The following is an 18474-nucleotide window of genomic DNA, read 5'->3' on the forward strand; positions in this document are numbered from 1 at the left end:
TTTATAAATGCATTCAGCATTCAACAATTTTTTTTTATTGAGTGACTATTACATGCCAGGCAAAATGCATCTACCTGCTAAAGATACACCAAAGAACAAGCATCCAGCTATCAATATACATAAAGTTTCAGTTAAACAAGATAAGAAGTTCTACAGATCTGCTATATACTACTGTACTTATAGTTACCAATACTGTATTGTAGACAAAAACTGGTTAAGAGAGTAGATCACATGTTGTGTTCTTGCCACAATAAAAATAAATTTCAGACAAACAAAGGAAAAAGAGAACAAATACACAAACCTCCCTGATTAATTCTAGTGGCAAACATATGGAAATACATATACAGAAAAATGTTAATTAAAAATGAAGAATACGGGATCCCTGGGTGGCGCAGCGGTTTGGCGCCTGCCTTTGGCCCGGGGCGCGATCCTGGAGACCCGGGATCGAATCCCACGTCGGGCTCCCGGTGCATGGAGCCTGCTTCTCCCTCTGCCTGTGTCTCTGCGCCCCTCTCTCTCTCTCTCTCTGTGACTATCATAAATAAATAAAAATTAAAAAAAAAATTTTAAAAAAAAATGAAGAATACATAATATGCAAAGATTATATTGCTATGTAATGTACACATGTGCATCAACTAATGTGATTTAGAAGCAATGTGTTTAATAGTCGTTCAATTATTTTTGTTAAATAGTAGAGGTTAATAATTGCATTGCAATTTTAAAAGTGTGAAATGCTAAAAATGTTTTCCATCTACCTAGGAATATCCAACAACTCATTTCAGTAATTTACTTATTGAAGACTATTATTATTATTAATTTATTTTAACATTAAAATAGTGGCTTCTTCTAGTCTAGTGGAGGGCCCACACCAGTTACCAGGTCATTGAATGCCATGATTGGGAGAAAGAGAATGGGTCTCAAGTGCCTGTGCATCCAAGGTAATGAATAGTTAAGCTCATATAAAGGAAATAAACACTCACTACAGTAGCCATCCCACAAATAGAAGAACTAGAAGCTACACTTGAGGAATTGAGGGTGTAGTAAGACAATAATCTCTGTCTACCTCTGATCTAAACAGATCATATTTAAAATAAAACTAAACCATGGGGGAGAAGCAACAAAATATTTTAATACTATGTACTTTTCTCTTATTTCAGTTTCTTCCAGGAGCCAGCGGGTTTTGAGATACATCCATTGGTAAAATACTCGTCCCGGCCATTGCTTGATGAGTCTGACATTTGAACATGGCAAATATTGCCTTCCGAAATCTATAGTAAGAAAGGGGAAATCTGGCATTATCCTATAATGACTTAGAACTTTTAAAGCATTTTCAAACATGGCTAAGATGCCTCTATTGCTAATTGACATCTCCAAATAAATTTTTGCTTTGGACTTTAACATCTTCTGTTAATGATATTCATAAATGGGGTGCCTGGGTGGCTCAGTCGGTTGAGCATCTAACTTCAGCTCAGGCCCTGATCCCAGGGTCCTGGGATGGAGCCCTGTATCAGGCTCCTTGCTCAGTGTAGAGCCTGCTTCTCCCTCTGTCCCTCCCTCTGTCCCTTCCCCAGACAGAAGCATACCCACTTGCTCACTTTCTCTGTCTCAAATAAATAAAATCTTTTTAAAAAGCATATTCATAAATGTATAAAGTATACAGTATAGTTAAAGGCCAAATATGCACCATTGATTATAAACATTGAAGATATTTAATAAAAATCAATAATTATGTGTATTGAGGATGACACTTTGTTTTTGTTTTTGTTGTTTTTTTAAAGATTTATTTATTGATTTATTCATGAGAGACACAGAGAGAGACAAGCAGAGACACAGGCAGAAGGCTCCTTGCAGGGAGCCCAATGCGAGACTCGATCCTGGGTCCCAGGATTACTCCCTGAGCCGAAAGCAGATGCTCAACCACACCCAGACATCCGGAGGATGATACTTTGAATGTCAGTCACAATTTACTTGAACTGAGAATGTGTATTTTACACATTTGTTCTTCTGAGCAAATGCCAGTTGAAATTAAGGGGAGTTTGAAAATAATCTTTCCAAAAGAACTACAAATAGACTCTGAATTTAAAGTACGTTCTTTAGTCTTCTTATGTGGTCTGTTTGGTCTTGACAGTGTTTATGTTTCTTTGTATACCTGTAGCTAACACGGCTCTCCCAAACATGTGCATAAACACAAAAGTTTGCATTTCAGTATCAAATTACCTGGCCTCTACTGAGATTTTTCTGATCAAATATTTAAGGTCAATAAATTGGTTATTCCATCTTTCAGCAGTAACAGGAAATAAAGTAATCTAGGCTTCACTGAGGAGACAGAAAAGAAATCTTTGTTGAGTTCCAACAAAGGGAGAAGGAAGGATTCTTTATTATCCTCAACGACTATCCACTCCTGAAGCCCATTTATTTTGGAACTGAGTTTTTCCCTTGCATTTGAATAGCTTCTTTTTAATAAATATGCAACTATGCCACCCACTTAAGGAGCATAAATTGCCTTCCTCACCTTGTCCATTTTCTGATAATAGAACCACTCTTTTCTTTGGAAAATCAATTCCATGTATTGGGAGTGGGGGGTAATCATGAGAATTAAACTGAGGCCACCAACCACCGTCCAGCAGCTTTTCTGCTGGAGAGTCATCTGAATTGAAACTCAAATTTGGGGATGCTTAGCTTATGGTAGAACGTGGGTCTTGGGTTGCCGTAATCATCTTGCCTCCATGTGGGAAGAGGCTGTCACTGGAGCTCTAGGTATTTAAGGGCCTGGACACATATTGCATGAGCCAAATAATTCGTACACTAGTTTGAAGTGAGTTTCTGTCACTTGCCTCCTCAAAAATCTTTTTAAAATTCTTTCTATATCCATTTTCTTAAATTTAAAAGCATTTGAAACAGTACTTACTTTTTATTAGCAACCACGTAAATACAGGGATTGTAGAATGTAGAAGATTTTGCAAATAGTGGAGCTATGATGGCCATTGAGGGAGGAATCTTCTTTGGGTCACCGAAAGAAGCCCATAAGCACACAATGGAATAAGGGGACCAGGCCACCAGAAACATAAATATCATTATCACGGACATCTGTAAGATAAATCAATGTTTGGCAAACCCAATATCTAAAATATTGAAATAGCTAATATATATATATATACATACATATATATATATATATAAAAGATTTTATTTATTTATTTCTGAGAGACACAGGGAGAGAGAGGCAGAGATATAGGCAGAAGGAGAAGTAGGCTCCCCGTGGGGAGCCCAGTGTGGGTGGGACTTAATCCCAGGACCCCAGGATCACGACCTGAGCCAAAGGCAGATGTTCAACCACTGAACCACCCAGGTGCCCAAAATAGCTAATATATTTAAAATAGTATGAAAAATTATCTAGAGTGGACTTTGAATAAATTTATGTTGATGATGACATAGAGGAAAAACTGAATTTTCCCAAACCTTGTTGTACTTTGCCTGTGTGACTCAAAGTCTCTATGATAACAAGGACTTGTTAAATGGATAGAATGTTATACAAATGTAAAGAATATCCTCTTTCTTTTGGTGTGCTAGAGAGGAATACTAAAGCTGGCTTTGATGAGAGGCAGATGAAAACCCACTCCTAACCCATTTCTAATAATTGTGCTATGGACTGCTGAAACTGTGCTTTTTGCCCTCACTGTCATTATCTGCTAATCTAAACTATAACTTTCTAACCTTCTAAATTCAACCTGGAAAAAAACAAAATTCTATATTGAGTTCATTGAATTCTGAACAGATGATTTGAGCTCAATATATATGCACAGTACAGATAGTTTGTAAAGAGGTTCCCCCTTGCAGCTTGTTTAAATAAAAAATTATAATTTTTATGTTGTTCTTTATTGATTATCCACTAAGATGATGGAAAAGAGGTTTAAAAAGATAAATACCCAGGGGCGCCTGGGTGGTTCAGTCAGTGAAGCATCTGCCTTCTGTGCAGGTCATGATCTGGGGATCTTGGGATGGAGCCCCACATTGGGCTCCCTGCTCAGCTGGGAGTCTACTTTTTCCTCTCCCTCTACTCCACTCCACTCATGAGTGAAGAATGTTTCACTCATTCTCTCTCTAAAGTAAATAAATAAAATCTTAAAAAAAAAGATAAAAACCCACAAGGATTGAGAATCACAGATTAGACAATAGCTTTATAAAAACTAAAACTTATTAATCATTGGATAAGCAGCAAATTACTTATCAGACACAAGAATAATTTTAAAATAAATAAAAAATTTTAAAAAGAGCCAGCAGCAGGGGAAAACTAAATACAGACTAATCCATTCCACAACAGTACATAAAGTCCCTGGAATTGAAGGTAACAAGCTGGCTCTGAATGTAGAGATATAGCAGAACTCATTGAAATCCGCAAAAAGAAGCAATTAGATTTCTGAATCCCCTCACCACTCACCACTCAAACAGGCAATTCCCCTTCCTCTCCCCAGAAGAATCCAGAGATTCAGAGTAAGAGGCAAGAAACTAGAAGGCACCAGGCTCAGCTGAGAGCGGGAACAGTGTACTGAAAGAGAGGTGCTGCATGCTGCCCTGCTCTGAGCCATAACAGTACAGGAGACAGACTTATGCTTCCCTCTTAGGAACAAAAAAGAAACTTCTTGGAAACTGACCAGCCCAGAAGAAAATACATTCAGACACAGAGCATCAGAAATTCCCCCAAAGGAACATCCCAGTGAATGTGAATGCTCAGAGCTTACAATCAGCATTTTAGTGCATCACTCTTAAATATGCATGCAAGAGACAGTCATTGACCACCACACATTGAGGAAACAAACTGACAGGCAGAGACAAAAATGGTTCAGGAGCACACACACTCACACACATACACACACACACAATGGAATATTACTTAGCCATTAAAATGAAATCTTGCCATTTGTAACAATGTGGATGGAACTAGAGTATATTATGTTAAGTGAAAGAAGTCAAACAGAGAAAGATAAATACTATATGATTTCATTTATATGTGGTATCTAAGAAACAAAACAAATGAACAAACAAAAAACAGAAATAGACCCATAAATACAGAGAACTGGTGATTGCCAGAGGAGAGAAATATAGGGGGATGGGCAAAATAGGTAAAGGAGATTAGGTACAAACTTCCAGTTATAAAATAAGTTAGTCACAGGGATGAGAAGTACAGCATAGGGAATATAGTCAATAATGTAGTAACATTGTAAGGTGACAGGCAGGAGCTATAATTATTGTGGTGAACGTTGTGTAATGTAGAGAAACATCAAATCACTATGTTGTACACTTGAAAATAATATAACATTGTATGTCAACTATACTTCAAAAATAATTTTTTTAAAAAAAGATACCCAAAAAATTGGTACAGAAATTCAGGGGAAACAAAAAATATGTGATGAACAGAGGAAAATGTAAGTATATACATAATACCATCACAGAAATGAGAGAAGATATATATCCATAAAAGAAAAGGAGGCTACAGGAAAGGAGTAGAGGGTGTAAAATAACTCTTTTTATCTATTAAAACCATTTTTATCCTTTACCCTAGCTGAAAAAGAAAGGGCAGAATTTTTAAAATGCACTAGAAAGGTTGAATGATGTGGTTAGCCAAGATTAGGGTATGAAGTATGTCATGCAAGTGCAGGGTCATATGCTGTGTTTATTTAAAATTTTATATTTTGTTCAATATGGTTTTTTAAATTAATTTTTAAATTTAAATTCAATTAATTAGCATATAGGGTATTATTAGTTTCGGAGATAGAGTTCAATGATTCATCAGTGCATATAACACCCAGTGCTCATTACATAACAAGCCATCCTTAATGCCCATCACCCAGTTGCCCCATCCCCCCACCGACCTCCCTTTCATCAACCCTCAGTTCATTTTCTATAGTTAAGAGTCTCTTATGGTTTGTCTCCCTTTCTGATGTGACGTTAATTCTTATTTTTAAAAAATACTACATTAGCTACTTTTTTTTTTTTTTGGATTGCTGAGTTTTTTGGTGCCCGCTTAAATTTCACACCCAAGGCTTGAGCCTCACTTTTCTAACCCAATTTCAGACCAGATATGGTTGAGAAAATCTTGCAGAAAGTAGAAACAAAAAACAAACAAAGTCCAAGACAGGGTCAACGTAGGAGAGAAAATTAAGAAAATTAGAAGATATATCCAGAAGATTCAATACCAAAAAAAAAAAAGAAAAAAAAAAGAAAAAGAAAAAAAGACTTCCAGAAAGAGAATAGAAAAAACAAAACATAGAAAGGAAATCACCAGAGAAATAATACAAGAAATCTCCTAGAAGGGGAAGACTTGAGTCCTCATATTGAAAGCACTCACCACATACCCAGTACATGGGTGAATAAAGAGCTCCCTCAAGGCACATCACCATGGAACACAGAAATGATCCTTCAAGCTTCCAGAGAGAACATAGAACACTACAAAGGGTCAGTTACTGAAATGCTGTCAGCCTTCACAATAGCAACACTGGAAGCTAGGAGACTATAGAGCAACGCCTTCAAAACCCTGAAAATCATTTTTCTGGGCAGCCCGGTGGCTCAGCGGTTTAGCGCCACCTTCAGTCCAGGGCCTGATCCAGAGAACTGGGATCGAGTCCCAAGTCAGGTTCCCTGCACGGAGCCTACTTCTCCCTCTGCCTGCGTCTCTGCCTCTCTCTCTCTGTGTCTCTCATGAATAGATAAATGAAATTTTTTAAAAGTCATTTTTCTTTTTTTTAAGATTTTATTTACTCATTCATGAGAGACACAGAGAGAGAGAGAGAGAGAGAGAGAGAGAGGCAGAGACACAGGCAGAGGGAGAAGACGGCTCCATGCAGGTAGCCTGACGTGGGACTTGATCCCGGGTTTCCAGGATCACTCCCTGGGCTGAAGGAAGATGCTTAACAGCTGAGCTACCCAGGTGTCCTTGAAAATCATTTTTCTATTTAAAATTCCATGTGAGGTTAACAGTCAAATATGGTCATAGAATTAAGATATGGCAATAAAATCTTTAATAATTTACCTCCCTATAACCTTCTCAGAAATCTACCTGAGAATGTGTTCCACCAAATGAGAGCAAGTAACCAAGAAAAAGGAAGATACACACGCCAGAAAACGGGCAATTCACCTCAGAAGAGAGGCCAAAGGCATTCCCAGCTGTTGATAAGATCTGAGGATGCTGGCAGTGGTCTTAGAGAAGGGCCAGGGCAGAACAAGATGCTTGAGAGCTCCAAGAGGGATAGTTCCAAATAAAGGATGAAGTCAGTTAGTTTCTGATGCATTTGAAACACTGAGAGAAGATTGGTGCCTCTGGTGGGGAGTTTAGAGATGAATTCATGACAAGTACACAGAATAGCAAGCAAACAAAACTATGGGGAGTGCGGAGGACAGAGGGAAGCAGAAGAGAGGACTGAGAGAAGGAGGAAGAGAATATAAAAGACGTGAATGAATTATTAGCCCCAAAAGAAAAAAAATGATTAAAAAATACAAATCACAGAACCCTACAGAGATCTGTAGTAAACAGAATTTAGGTAGTTATGATAATGTACAACAATGTAACCAAATAGTAACCTTATGCAGACAAGAAGAGGAGAAGAAAGGTCAGGGTGGAGGAGTAGGAAAGATGGTGTAAGAGAAATACACTCTCATTGTCTATAGTAGGAAATCAAGAGTGATAGCAAACAAAAAATACCCAAAACAGCAGACAAACACATCATTTAGAAATATGGAGACAAAAAAAATTAAAAATTAAAAATTAAAAAATAAAATAAATTTTAAAAATATGGAGACAAACACAAGAAAAAGAGCCAGAGAGTAAGCATCAGGTGCTGGGGAGAGGTGATTGTAATATGGATCACATAGGCGTAAAAGCTCCATTACAAAAACATTTTAAGAATTTTAATGTCTTACCTTTGTTACATCTACCTGGTCTGACCAATCTCTGTTGAGATACTCAGTGCAGTTACTAGTAGTATGGCATTTAATGGATCGAGTGACATGGTAATAGCAGTAAAACATCACTGTCAAGGGCACAATAAAATTTACTGCAATAACTGTCATCGTGAAAGAAACAAAAAATCTGAAAATAAGAAAAGGGAATCATTAAATCTCTATTTGTTTCATGTGCTGAATAAGGAAAAGGAAACAGGACAATTACTAAAAATAATACTGGCGCTGCTCAACAGTCACTATATTATTAAGTAGGTTGGAAAGAATATTTAACTAGTTCATTTAGGCTAGGGGTTGGCAAACTATGGCCCATGGGCCACACCCAGTCTATCATCTGTCTTTGTAAATTAAATTTTATTGGAACTACATTCTTTTACATACTGTCTATGGCTGCTTTCACAGGCAGGGATGAATCATTAGAACAGAGACAGTCTTGTCTGTAAAGCCTAAAATATTTACTTATTGACCCTCTACAGAAAGTTTAAGATTTAGATTTAGTTTGAGAGAAATTTTCTGTTTTTCTGAGTGATCTTTCATTTTCTTTAACAAAGTTACCCTCTTTTCCCTGGTAAATACAGAAGAGCATCACTAAGGAGCAAGCAAATCCTTATGGTGATTTGCTTTTACTGGGTCATTCCAGCTTTATCACCAGATCATCTTGAAAAGATAGTCGGGAGTCAGCCTGGGCTTTCGGCAAAGCCACATGCTGTCTAGCGATACTAACATTCCGTTTTCCCTTTCAGATTCTACTCCTGAGATGCCAATACCCAATGGGTGCTCTCTACCCACTCTGCTGCCCCAGGAGACAGAGGACAGAAGAGGGTAAGGACGGTAATGGAGCTGGATGGCCTTTACTTGCAAACAAGCATAATTCAATGCTAGAATTGCATCATCACTACCAGGGAAGCACTTTGCCATATTCTGTAAGGAAGCATTTGCTCTGAGCTTAAATTTGAAATTACAAAAAAAATGTCTACATTAGAAACAGTTGATTATGAAGTGAAAATGTGTCTCTTACGCATCATTTTTCCGCCAGTTTATGGTACAAGTAGCCCCAGTAGGATCCGGGGCATAACTAGCCCACCCTATAATAGGCATCAAAGCCCAAAAGAGACCATTGAGCCAGGCCCCCAGAATCATGCTGATGTAAGTGTTGGTGGTCATTCTTCTTCCTATTAACAAACAGATGAAATATTAGCATCACTTGCCACTGATGAAATTCATATCTTCACCTTGTTTTAACTGATTACTTAACATTGCTATGAAGTAGATTCTTTGCAAAGCACTTCAGTTCACTCAGAGCCTATCTACCTGAATTCATATTTAGGGGGAAAAAAGGCATTTAAGCTGGCACCTGAATGATAAAAAGGATCAGTCAGAGAATAAGCAGGGAGAAACACGCTCCAGGCACATTTACAAAGATCCCTGAAATGGGAAAAGCCTAGGCCAGTACCCCATAGGGTGTCCTTGCCAAAGCTGGAAAGATAGCCAAGGGCCAGACCACACAGAGCCTCGTAGGTTGTGCTGTGAAATTTGGATTTTATTCTAAGTATCATAGGAAATCATTGAAATTTTTGAACAAGGACTGTCAGAGAAATAACTGACCATGATTACAACTCATTACATTTATATTTTAAAGTGAATGTGTGTGAGTGGTACTTAAGCAAGAAATGAATTCGTTGGGAAAGTTGAGAGAAGTGCTATACCTGTGTCAGGACTACAGATGGTCAGGTATCGATCCATGGCCACAACAGTGAGTAATCCAATACTTGCCATTCCAAAAAAGATATTCAATCCGGCATAAATCTAAAATTCAAAATTGGAAAGAATACACCATTCTATACACCCTCCCAAGAGACATTTACATTTTTATTCCATGGCCAGAATACATTTTAAATACATTGAATGTTTTTTAATAATTTTAGAATAAATTTTCTATTGTCATATTGTAACTGGCTTACTAAAGACATTTGTGGAAAGTGTTTTAGGTCTTCATTAATGAAAATAAACTTTTAAAATTTTAAGACTTAAAGTAAAACTTCTATACAACATACTCTATAAACATAATGCAAAAAACAAACCATAAATTAAGTGCAGTGCATATAACCAACAAAATATTAGTGTTCACAAGATAAACAATTCAACAAAAAGAAAAGACAAACAAAAATGAGCTATTCATACAAGAGGAAACCTGAATGTTTATGATATAAGATGTAAACCACAATACATATTCAAAGAAGTGCAAATTATAAGTACCATTTCACACCCACCAAAGTGATAAAAAAAATAAAAGTCTGGCAACTCCAAGCGGTGGAGAGAATGTGGAATAATCAAAGTTCCCATAATTGGCATACCCATTTTGGAGAGCAAATTTGGCCATATCTGATGAAGTTGAAGATGAATATGCTCTACAACCCAACCATCTTTCTCATAAACAAGATGTTTAAAGAACCTCTTATGTATTGTAGAGACAAAAGAATGCTTACTTGAAGCTTTGTTTTGTGACAGAAAATAACTGAGAATAAATGCTTAATAACAGGAAAATAAATACACTGGGGTATGTTCATAAAATGGAATATCGTGTAGTAATTTAAAAAAGTGACTTACAGCTACATCCATCAACATGGATAAACATCAAAAACATACAATCATATAAGATTGCATCACATAAACAATGTATTATTTATACAGAACTTAAAACATCCAAACAGTTTTCTGGATGTTTAGTTTATTTGCAGGTAAATATGTACCAAGATAGAAAAACACTCATGGAAGAAAAGGAAGTAAGATTGGGGATGGTATGCAATGCATGGCCTTTAATAGTATTTTTCAGGTTTTAGATCTTTATTTTTTTTAAAGATCTTATTTATTTAACTGAGAAAGAGAGTGTGTGCACACTAGCAGGGTGGGTAAGAATCTCAAGCAGACTGTGCACTGAGCATACAGAGCCAACATAGGGCTCCATCTCACGACCCTGAGACCATGACCTGAGCCCAAACCAAGAATAAGTCCCTTAACTGACTGAGCCACGCAGGTGCCCCTCAAGTATTTTATCTTTAAAAAGCAAAACAACCTGAAGCACATATTGCAAAACATTAAGATTTGACAAAACCAGGTGGTATATATGTGAGTATCCATTACTCTATTACTCTCATTTTATTCTCTATAATTTTATACCTTAAAATAGCAAACTGTTTGTAAAAATCAAGCAAAAGCCATGGCCTACTATCCTAATACAAATTAATATATTTCCTTGTCAGTAAAAATAATAATGGATATAATTAATAGCAATTCCATTGGAGGACTTTCCATTGGGGGAAAAACTGGTAAACTCACTACATTACTTGGATATTATGATACTGTCATTAAATAGTTCATTGTTTCAAATGAAAACAGGATATTTCTTTTTGAATTTGCAATATGCAAGTTTTTTGAATATGCAAATTTTTACTTTTCTTCTCTGGTTAAATGCTAATTTTTTTGTTTTGGGGGAAATTTTTTGTTTTGTCAGGGAAATTTCGAAAATATAATGAATGCTACCAATGTCATTTCTCTTATTAAAGAATATATTTCCCAGTCACTTCTGAAGCTATTTTCAGTAAGAGCAGTCTATCTATTATCCTACATTGTCTTGTTTGATTGAAACCCTTGGGATGTTTTTGTATTTTTGTATTTTTAAAAAAGATTATTTATTTATTCCTGAGAGACACAGAGAGAAGCAGACATAGAGGGAGAAGCAGGCTCCGATCCCCAGACCGGAATCACACCCTGAGCCAAAGGCTCAACCACTGAGCCACCCAGGCGTCCCAGGATATTTTTTTTTTAGACGTTTAAATTTATATCTCTTTAATCTTTTATTTTGTTTTCATTCCAAATGTCTCCGATACCTGGCATCCTGCATATCCAAATTTCCAACTTCCATACAGATCTGAAGCTGCCGACATGGGATATCCGATGCTACTGACTCCTATATCAGTAACAGCCAGGTTAATGATAATTGCATTTGTGGGTGTCCGAAGTTCCTTATACTTAATGAAGATGCCCAGAACTATTAGGTTGCTGAAAATACTTATTATACCTGAGAACATATACAAAAAATTAAAATCACTTTAATTTGAATGTTTAAAAGTAGTATTCAAAATTAAATATTTAAGTCCCTTCAAAAACATAGCAAGTCCATTTTAGTTCATTTATTTGATGAGCTCCAACTGTTCTTAAAACTGGTTGTAGTGTCTTCCCAGCCCTTCTTGTGAAACGGAAATAATAAAATTAAAACAAAAAATCTACCGATTGCATATAGAGCACTGAAGGCTGGTTTTAATACCCTGTCAATCACTCTGCCCTTGAAATCCCTCCCCTATCTTTCATGATACCACCTCTGCTGATTTTTAAGATATATGTATGACCATACCATCTCTTTTGGCAGTCTAACTTCCTCTTCTTCCTTCCTGAGGCCTGAGGCCTGAGGCTTTTCTTTCTCTCTTGTTTGCTTTCTCAAGCCTTAAGATATCACCCTATCCTAACAGCTCTTCTGTCACTTTCCAGCCCTGACTCATGCTCCAGTTCCATATCCCTTCTCATTAAACTCATTCCCATTGAACATTACTAGGGATCTACTACGTGTAAGATCATATGACTGTTCCAGTATTTTTGGAAATTCAACAGCTTCAAACCTGAGTTCATCATGCAACACACACACACACACACACACACACACACACAGACCCCTTATAGAATGCACACTGCAAGGTTTGACTACTCAGAAAGGGAGTCAGACTGGTTTTAGGTACATTGAGAAGCCTCACACATGATACCTCCAAGTTTCCACAGTCTGGGATCTGACTCGTAGCATTGCAGGGCCAGAAACTCATTGTTGTCAATGCCCCGGGACGGGATGGACTCAAGTAGACAGATGACTGGATTTCATAATTAGAATGGTAGTATTTTAATATACAATGAGTACTACTGTTGAATGGACCAGACACTCATGTTAGCCCAATTAACAACCTCTACATGCTGCGAAGGATGCATAAATTTCCCATAAGCTAGTTGTGGATCACACTAGGTCCTAACAGTGGGGATGAGGAATGAATAGATTTTGGGACAGGCTAGAGCCATTACCAGATTCCTGGGGGCTAAAGGAGGGGTAAGCAACAAGAGAAGAGTTGTATTTGAAGTGTACTATTGGTGAGCAGCCCCCAGCAATTGTAGAGAGGGAGGATTTCCAAACACCAACACCCAAAAGTAGCAACTGACGAAGAACTTCTATTACATCTTGGGGCCTCAGTCAAAACTTTCTTTTAGGATCCTGTGACACTAGTCTTCCAGGTTCCTTTTCTTTTCCCTTCATACTGCTGGCAGAGTAAGCTGGCTTTAACATAAAATTAGCCATCTTTCTTCTCAGAACTCCAATACTCTCCATTGGCTGTGGAATAAAAGCCCCCGTGTCCCAACTTGATATTCCAGGTTTTGACTCAATCTGTTTTCACCTTCTCTAAGCAAATTACCACATTTGCCAAACAACCCCTCTACTCTAGTTATTTATCACATACACAAGCTTGTTGTAAATTTTGACTCTTATTTTTCCCATTTGAAACACTCTCTCCCTGTATCTATTCAAATGCTACCTATCCTTCAAAGTTCTATTCAAGCCCAGTTCTGCCCTAGAGCCTTCCCCTACCCGCAGTATTCTCTCTTCTCTAAATTTCCAAAGTGCTTGCTTATAGTATACATAATTCATCTCATGTGATGCTGTATTTAACTCTTAGGTATTCCTAGTTTTCTCATCTAGATTTCAGGTTCCTAATGACTTCTGTGTTCTATGAGTATGTAGCAGTTAACAAATTTACTTAATAAACAGAGCACAATTAAAACTCATATTGTTTAAGTTCTATTATTCTTGCAAAGCATAAGTAAGGCACAATGATAGCCAATTCAGTGATTCTCCGTCTCTTTTTTAAAAATTTTTTCTTAAGGTTTTATTTTTAAGTAATCTCTACATCCAACATGGATGGATGGAAACATGCTCTACTGATTGAGCCAGTCAGGTGCCCTTTTGGCTCTATTTATAGTGTCAAGTATTGTAGCATGCATCCAAAAAGCTTAATGAATTGAATCTTTCTAAGCTAAGTACAAATTTGATGATTTTAAGTCATATAAAACATAATGCAGAAGTTGTTGCCTACCAGTACACAACCAGAATAAAGTAATTGTATTTTGGGGTAGGTCTTAGATATAATGGGGGGTATGAGGTAAACAATTTGGCCTTTTTCTCTATCCATTCAGCCACTATCTCAAGCTCTCTACTCTATTTCCCTGGCTGCAGGTATTTTCTGAGTAGACAATAGATCATTTAATAGTTATGTCTAAATTAAGGTAATTTTCTCTTGGCTTCTGTAGCTTTCTTATAATCTCTTGGTAGATCCTACTTAATCTATACCCTGGCCTTTCTCCATCTCTACCTTATTAGATATGTGCATTGTCCAAATTTCTTAGACCCCCTTTCGTTTAACATTAAACACATAATCTGTGATTTCATACATATCCAAGCCTATATGCTGCTCCTTTCCAGATTGATCTCATAAAATTCAAACCCACACATGCAGCTTTTTACTGGGCATTTCTCACACTGAACCCAGAGACTTTTTTTCCTCAAATTTGTTCTTTCCCAAGTGTACTCCTATCTTGATGAATAGCTTCCCCATCTAAGTAGGAACCCCTAAACAGAAAACTTGTCATCTTTGACACTTCATTTCCTTCTCAGTCAATTGCCACATACAACTAACAATTCTAACTTCTGACTCTTGAATGTGTCTACTTCTATCCCAATTGCCACTTCTTCCTCTTCAGGATCCTTCTTAATCATACAACAGCTTGTATGTGGTCTCTTAGCTACTATTATAGTGTATTTCTAAGATGCAAATGGAATCGTGTCATTCAGTGATTCCTCATCATTTAGGTGATTCTTCATTACCTGGTCCACAGCCTCCTCTGCAGCCTAATATCTCTTACACTTCACTTTACAATTCATCCATAATGAACTTATTTTAGACCCTCAATATACCATGTCCTCCTGCCTCCCAGCCTTACCTGGAGAAAGGGAGAGTGCTCAAGCTGGTAAAAGTTTGTAAGCTAAAATCTAAGAAACATATTAAATTGAAAATTAAATTTTAAACAAAACAAAACTAATAAACTCTTGGTAAAGATAACAAATGAAAAAAATGCTTTAACTAAATTCTTCTCCGCAAAGCCTTGGTTTTGATTTGGAAATATAAGTGGGTTTTGTTAAAAGGGGAAAACTAAGAGACCTGAAGAACAATAAATCTTTCAGCAGAAGCATGAAGAGGTTAGATATGCTCCTTTCAGTTTATCTACCAAAAACACAACACACCCTCAAGGTATATTCCTCAAATAATAAATAAATAAATAAATAAATAAATAAATAAATGATGAATGAATGAATGAATGAATAAATAAATGATATTCCTCAGTAAAACTGGCCCTTGAGATTACATGAGTGCTCTAGAATCAAAATGCCTGGGTTCAAATCCTGATGTAGATATTAGTAGATGTGTGTTGGGTAAATTATTTAAACTCTTCATCTATATAAATGGAGAAGATAAAACTAACTCATAAGGATAAGGATGAATTATCCTGTATGTGTAAGTATTTAGAACAGTGCAAGTATTCAAATAACAGTAGCAGTAGTAGTGGCGGTGGTAGTGGTAGTGGTGATGACCATCATCATAGTAGTGGTAGTAAAATTCCTACTGTTGTTACTGCTATGGCATAAGAACCTGGAACAATTTCTTAACAAGAAATTTTCTTTGCATGTTACTTTTGTAAACAGACTTTAAAAAGACAGTTTTTCTTGTTCATCTACAAAAAACTAGCTAAATCAAAAGTTTGTATACAAAGTATTTCTATGTAGTTGTAAAGATTTTTCTCTTTAATTAGCATATTGTTTTCTCATATTGTTTCAACAACAAACTTCGAAAGGAAAACATAACTTGTCCAGTATTTATCATACAGAGGTATTCAAATGAACAAGTTAGCATATCACTGAAATTTACAAAAATTAACTGAAGATCCACAATTTCTAGCACAGAAGTAATTGTGAACTATAGGGAAACTAAGCAACTATAAATTAACTGATACTTTTCACTCCACTTTTGAATATATTTGAGAATTTTCATAAGCCAATCCACAAAATGGCAATAACCCAATTTAAGAGTTACTTCTAAAACTTATTACTGAGCATAAAGTTGGAAATGAAGGGACTGCTCAATATAAAATGTATACAATTCAACCTATATGCTAAAAAGTTGGAACTTCTATTTCATTTCCTCCACCCCTTTTATATAGTAAACATGCCTTTATCTTAAACCTTAGTATACATCAATGAGTGCGTACAGGTGGGCAGAAAGAAACAAGTATGCATCCAACACCTACTGTATGTGTCATTTAGGTCATTTAATTTTGCTCTTCTCAGCAATCATGACAGTTACCTTATTCTTATCCTGTTTTCAGATAAGAAAATGGAAGAAAAAGCTGAAGGAAGTTGCTCATTGTTGCAAAGATACTAAAAGATGAAATCCAAAGCTCAAGAGTTTCCCAATACAGCATTCTGGGAATGAGCTGAATTTTCAAACTGTCCTCAGCGACAATAATCTGCTACCTCTTTTTGCAACTTTTTCTAAGACCTTTCCATCCTAACTAGATTCCACCACCAAGACAAGACTATGAATAGTATGTATGAGAATAGTAAATGGCATATATATTTTTGCCATGGAACACATTCTTCACCAATAAAAACTTAACGTAATAACGAATTATATGGATGATCATAAAAGAATTATTTTCTAGAAAATTTTTCTCAGTCCCACTTCACTACTGTTACACAAGATACAAAATAACTTGTGGCATTAACCATCATTAACAATGCCTTCATTTATCCTTTCACCTACTTTCTCTTTGCTACACATCGACGAAATAGGGCAAGTATTATTATCCCTATTTACCACATGAGCACCCCAACTGAGACAAAATAACTGACTTGTTGGTCAACAATATGGAACCTGAAACATCTCTGAATCCATGCTTTTCCTCCTGCCTTAAGCTGAAAACCCCTTTTCTTCACCCACTCAAAAGCAAAATAATGGTTAATGAAGTAAACATCCATACCTGCTGTGATCAAGTAAGCTGCAACAATATTGTGTTCAGTCTGTGAAAAGACGGAGCCATCTTCATTTTTAGAGTCTGTACTGTTGTCTAAATTATTCCTTAGCATTTTGGAGGAAGAAATTGAGACAGCCTTCATAATGAGCCTTCAATAATTATGAAATGTTTTAAGAACCAATGAAGGAAGAATTTTCAGAACCAATCAGTTCCACTCAAAGACCTCAAAGAAGGGCCTTTTCATAGACGCCCTCTTAACAAATTTAATTGGGCTGGAGAAGAAAGGATTTTAAATCCCAGAACAAGGAAAAAGCTTATTAGCAAAATAAAGAGAAATACCAAGCACCACACATTTTAAACACTTTGGGCATCAGTCTTGTATCTAAGGAGATTATGAAGTGCACACCTCCCATTAAAACAATAAACAAACTCTAAATCAGCAGGAGTTGACTTAACTCATTGTTGCTGGAAATCAGTTCTGAAATTAAAAACCAAACTTGGTCACCTAAAACTTTTCAGATTAAGTTTCCTTTCTGTTGAGCCTTTCAATTTTTTTCATTTGTTTCTTTTTCCCTATTTGAATAATCAGACATAAATAATAAAGTAATCTTTCTATCCTTCCAAATCTCACTGCCCTAAAGGTAGTAATATTTTTTGGCTTAGATCTTCTGTTTTTCTTTGCTTATACAAACACATATTCATACTAGGATTTGAAGTTTCTTTTTTTCTTTTAAGCAAAATGGGGAGATATGCATATAAAATCATTCTGTACCTTTTCTTCCTCAAAGTCCTATCATAAATTCCAGGTCAATAAATTTAAGTCTAACTTACTAGTAGTTTGTATTTCATAGCATGGATATGTATGATCTACTTCACAGTCTAAGTACCTTACTTAATTTACCCTATGCTTTGATATGCACAATTATCAGATAACAATCACAGCATTTATCAGCAAAGAATCTGGATGCAATCATTCATCTTGTAAGGTGCAGGGCAATTCTAATATTCTGGACCATATTATAATAACCCAAAAAGTAGGTTACAGAAATGGGTTATAATATAGCATGAAAATTGTTAGAATACCATCTTTTCCCCTCCATTATTTATGTCATGTAATATTACTAAAATCTGATTCTTCTCAATAGCTATTTTTTCAAAATCAGTAACTTCAGAGAAATGCTACATGTACCAAAGTTAACAGTGTAAGCATATAGCAAAACCACTAGAGGGCTATATATACCCACTTAATTTAATTTAGAACTCCTAGAATGGCATAGCAGGAGAGGACCCAAGATAATCCTTTGCCTCAATTCCTCCACACCATGTACAAAATAAAGCTAAGGG

General features: G+C 36.3%; 1 protein-coding gene across 1 annotated transcript; it reads right to left on the reverse strand.

Moving 5' to 3' along the window:
- On the reverse strand, window positions 1–17331 carry RRH (retinal pigment epithelium-derived rhodopsin homolog). Its single transcript, XM_055342343.1, has 8 exons — window positions 17137–17331; window positions 11841–12031; window positions 9660–9759; window positions 8972–9125; window positions 7915–8083; window positions 2909–3087; window positions 1142–1268; window positions 1–532 (listed from the first exon to the last, which is right to left on the reverse strand). The coding sequence occupies exons 1-7, from the start codon at window positions 17270–17272 to the stop codon at window positions 1154–1156; spliced, it is 1044 nt and encodes a 347-aa protein (XP_055198318.1). The 5' UTR covers window positions 17273–17331; the 3' UTR covers window positions 1–532; window positions 1142–1153.
- Window positions 17332–18474: the final 1143 nt, after the last annotated feature.

This window comes from Nyctereutes procyonoides, unplaced genomic scaffold (genome assembly GCF_905146905.1).
Source record: "Nyctereutes procyonoides isolate TBG_1078 unplaced genomic scaffold, NYPRO_anot_genome, whole genome shotgun sequence".
In the NCBI taxonomy this organism is placed as follows: Eukaryota; Metazoa; Chordata; class Mammalia; order Carnivora; family Canidae; genus Nyctereutes; species Nyctereutes procyonoides.

Bases quoted from the DNA above. Each gene is read 5' to 3' on its own strand.
- RRH (XM_055342343.1), bottom strand. From the start codon at position 17,272: ATGAAGGCTGTCTCAATTTCTTCCTCCAAAATGCTAAGGAATAATTTA. The intron at 9,126-9,659 runs GTATAGCACTTC...GTTTGTTAATAG, and splicing joins CATCTGTAGTCCTGACACAG to GAAGAAGAATGACCACCAAC. The intron at 3,088-7,914 runs GTAAGACATTAA...TTTATCTTACAG, and splicing joins ACCAGGTAGATGTAACAAAG to ATGTCCGTGATAATGATATT.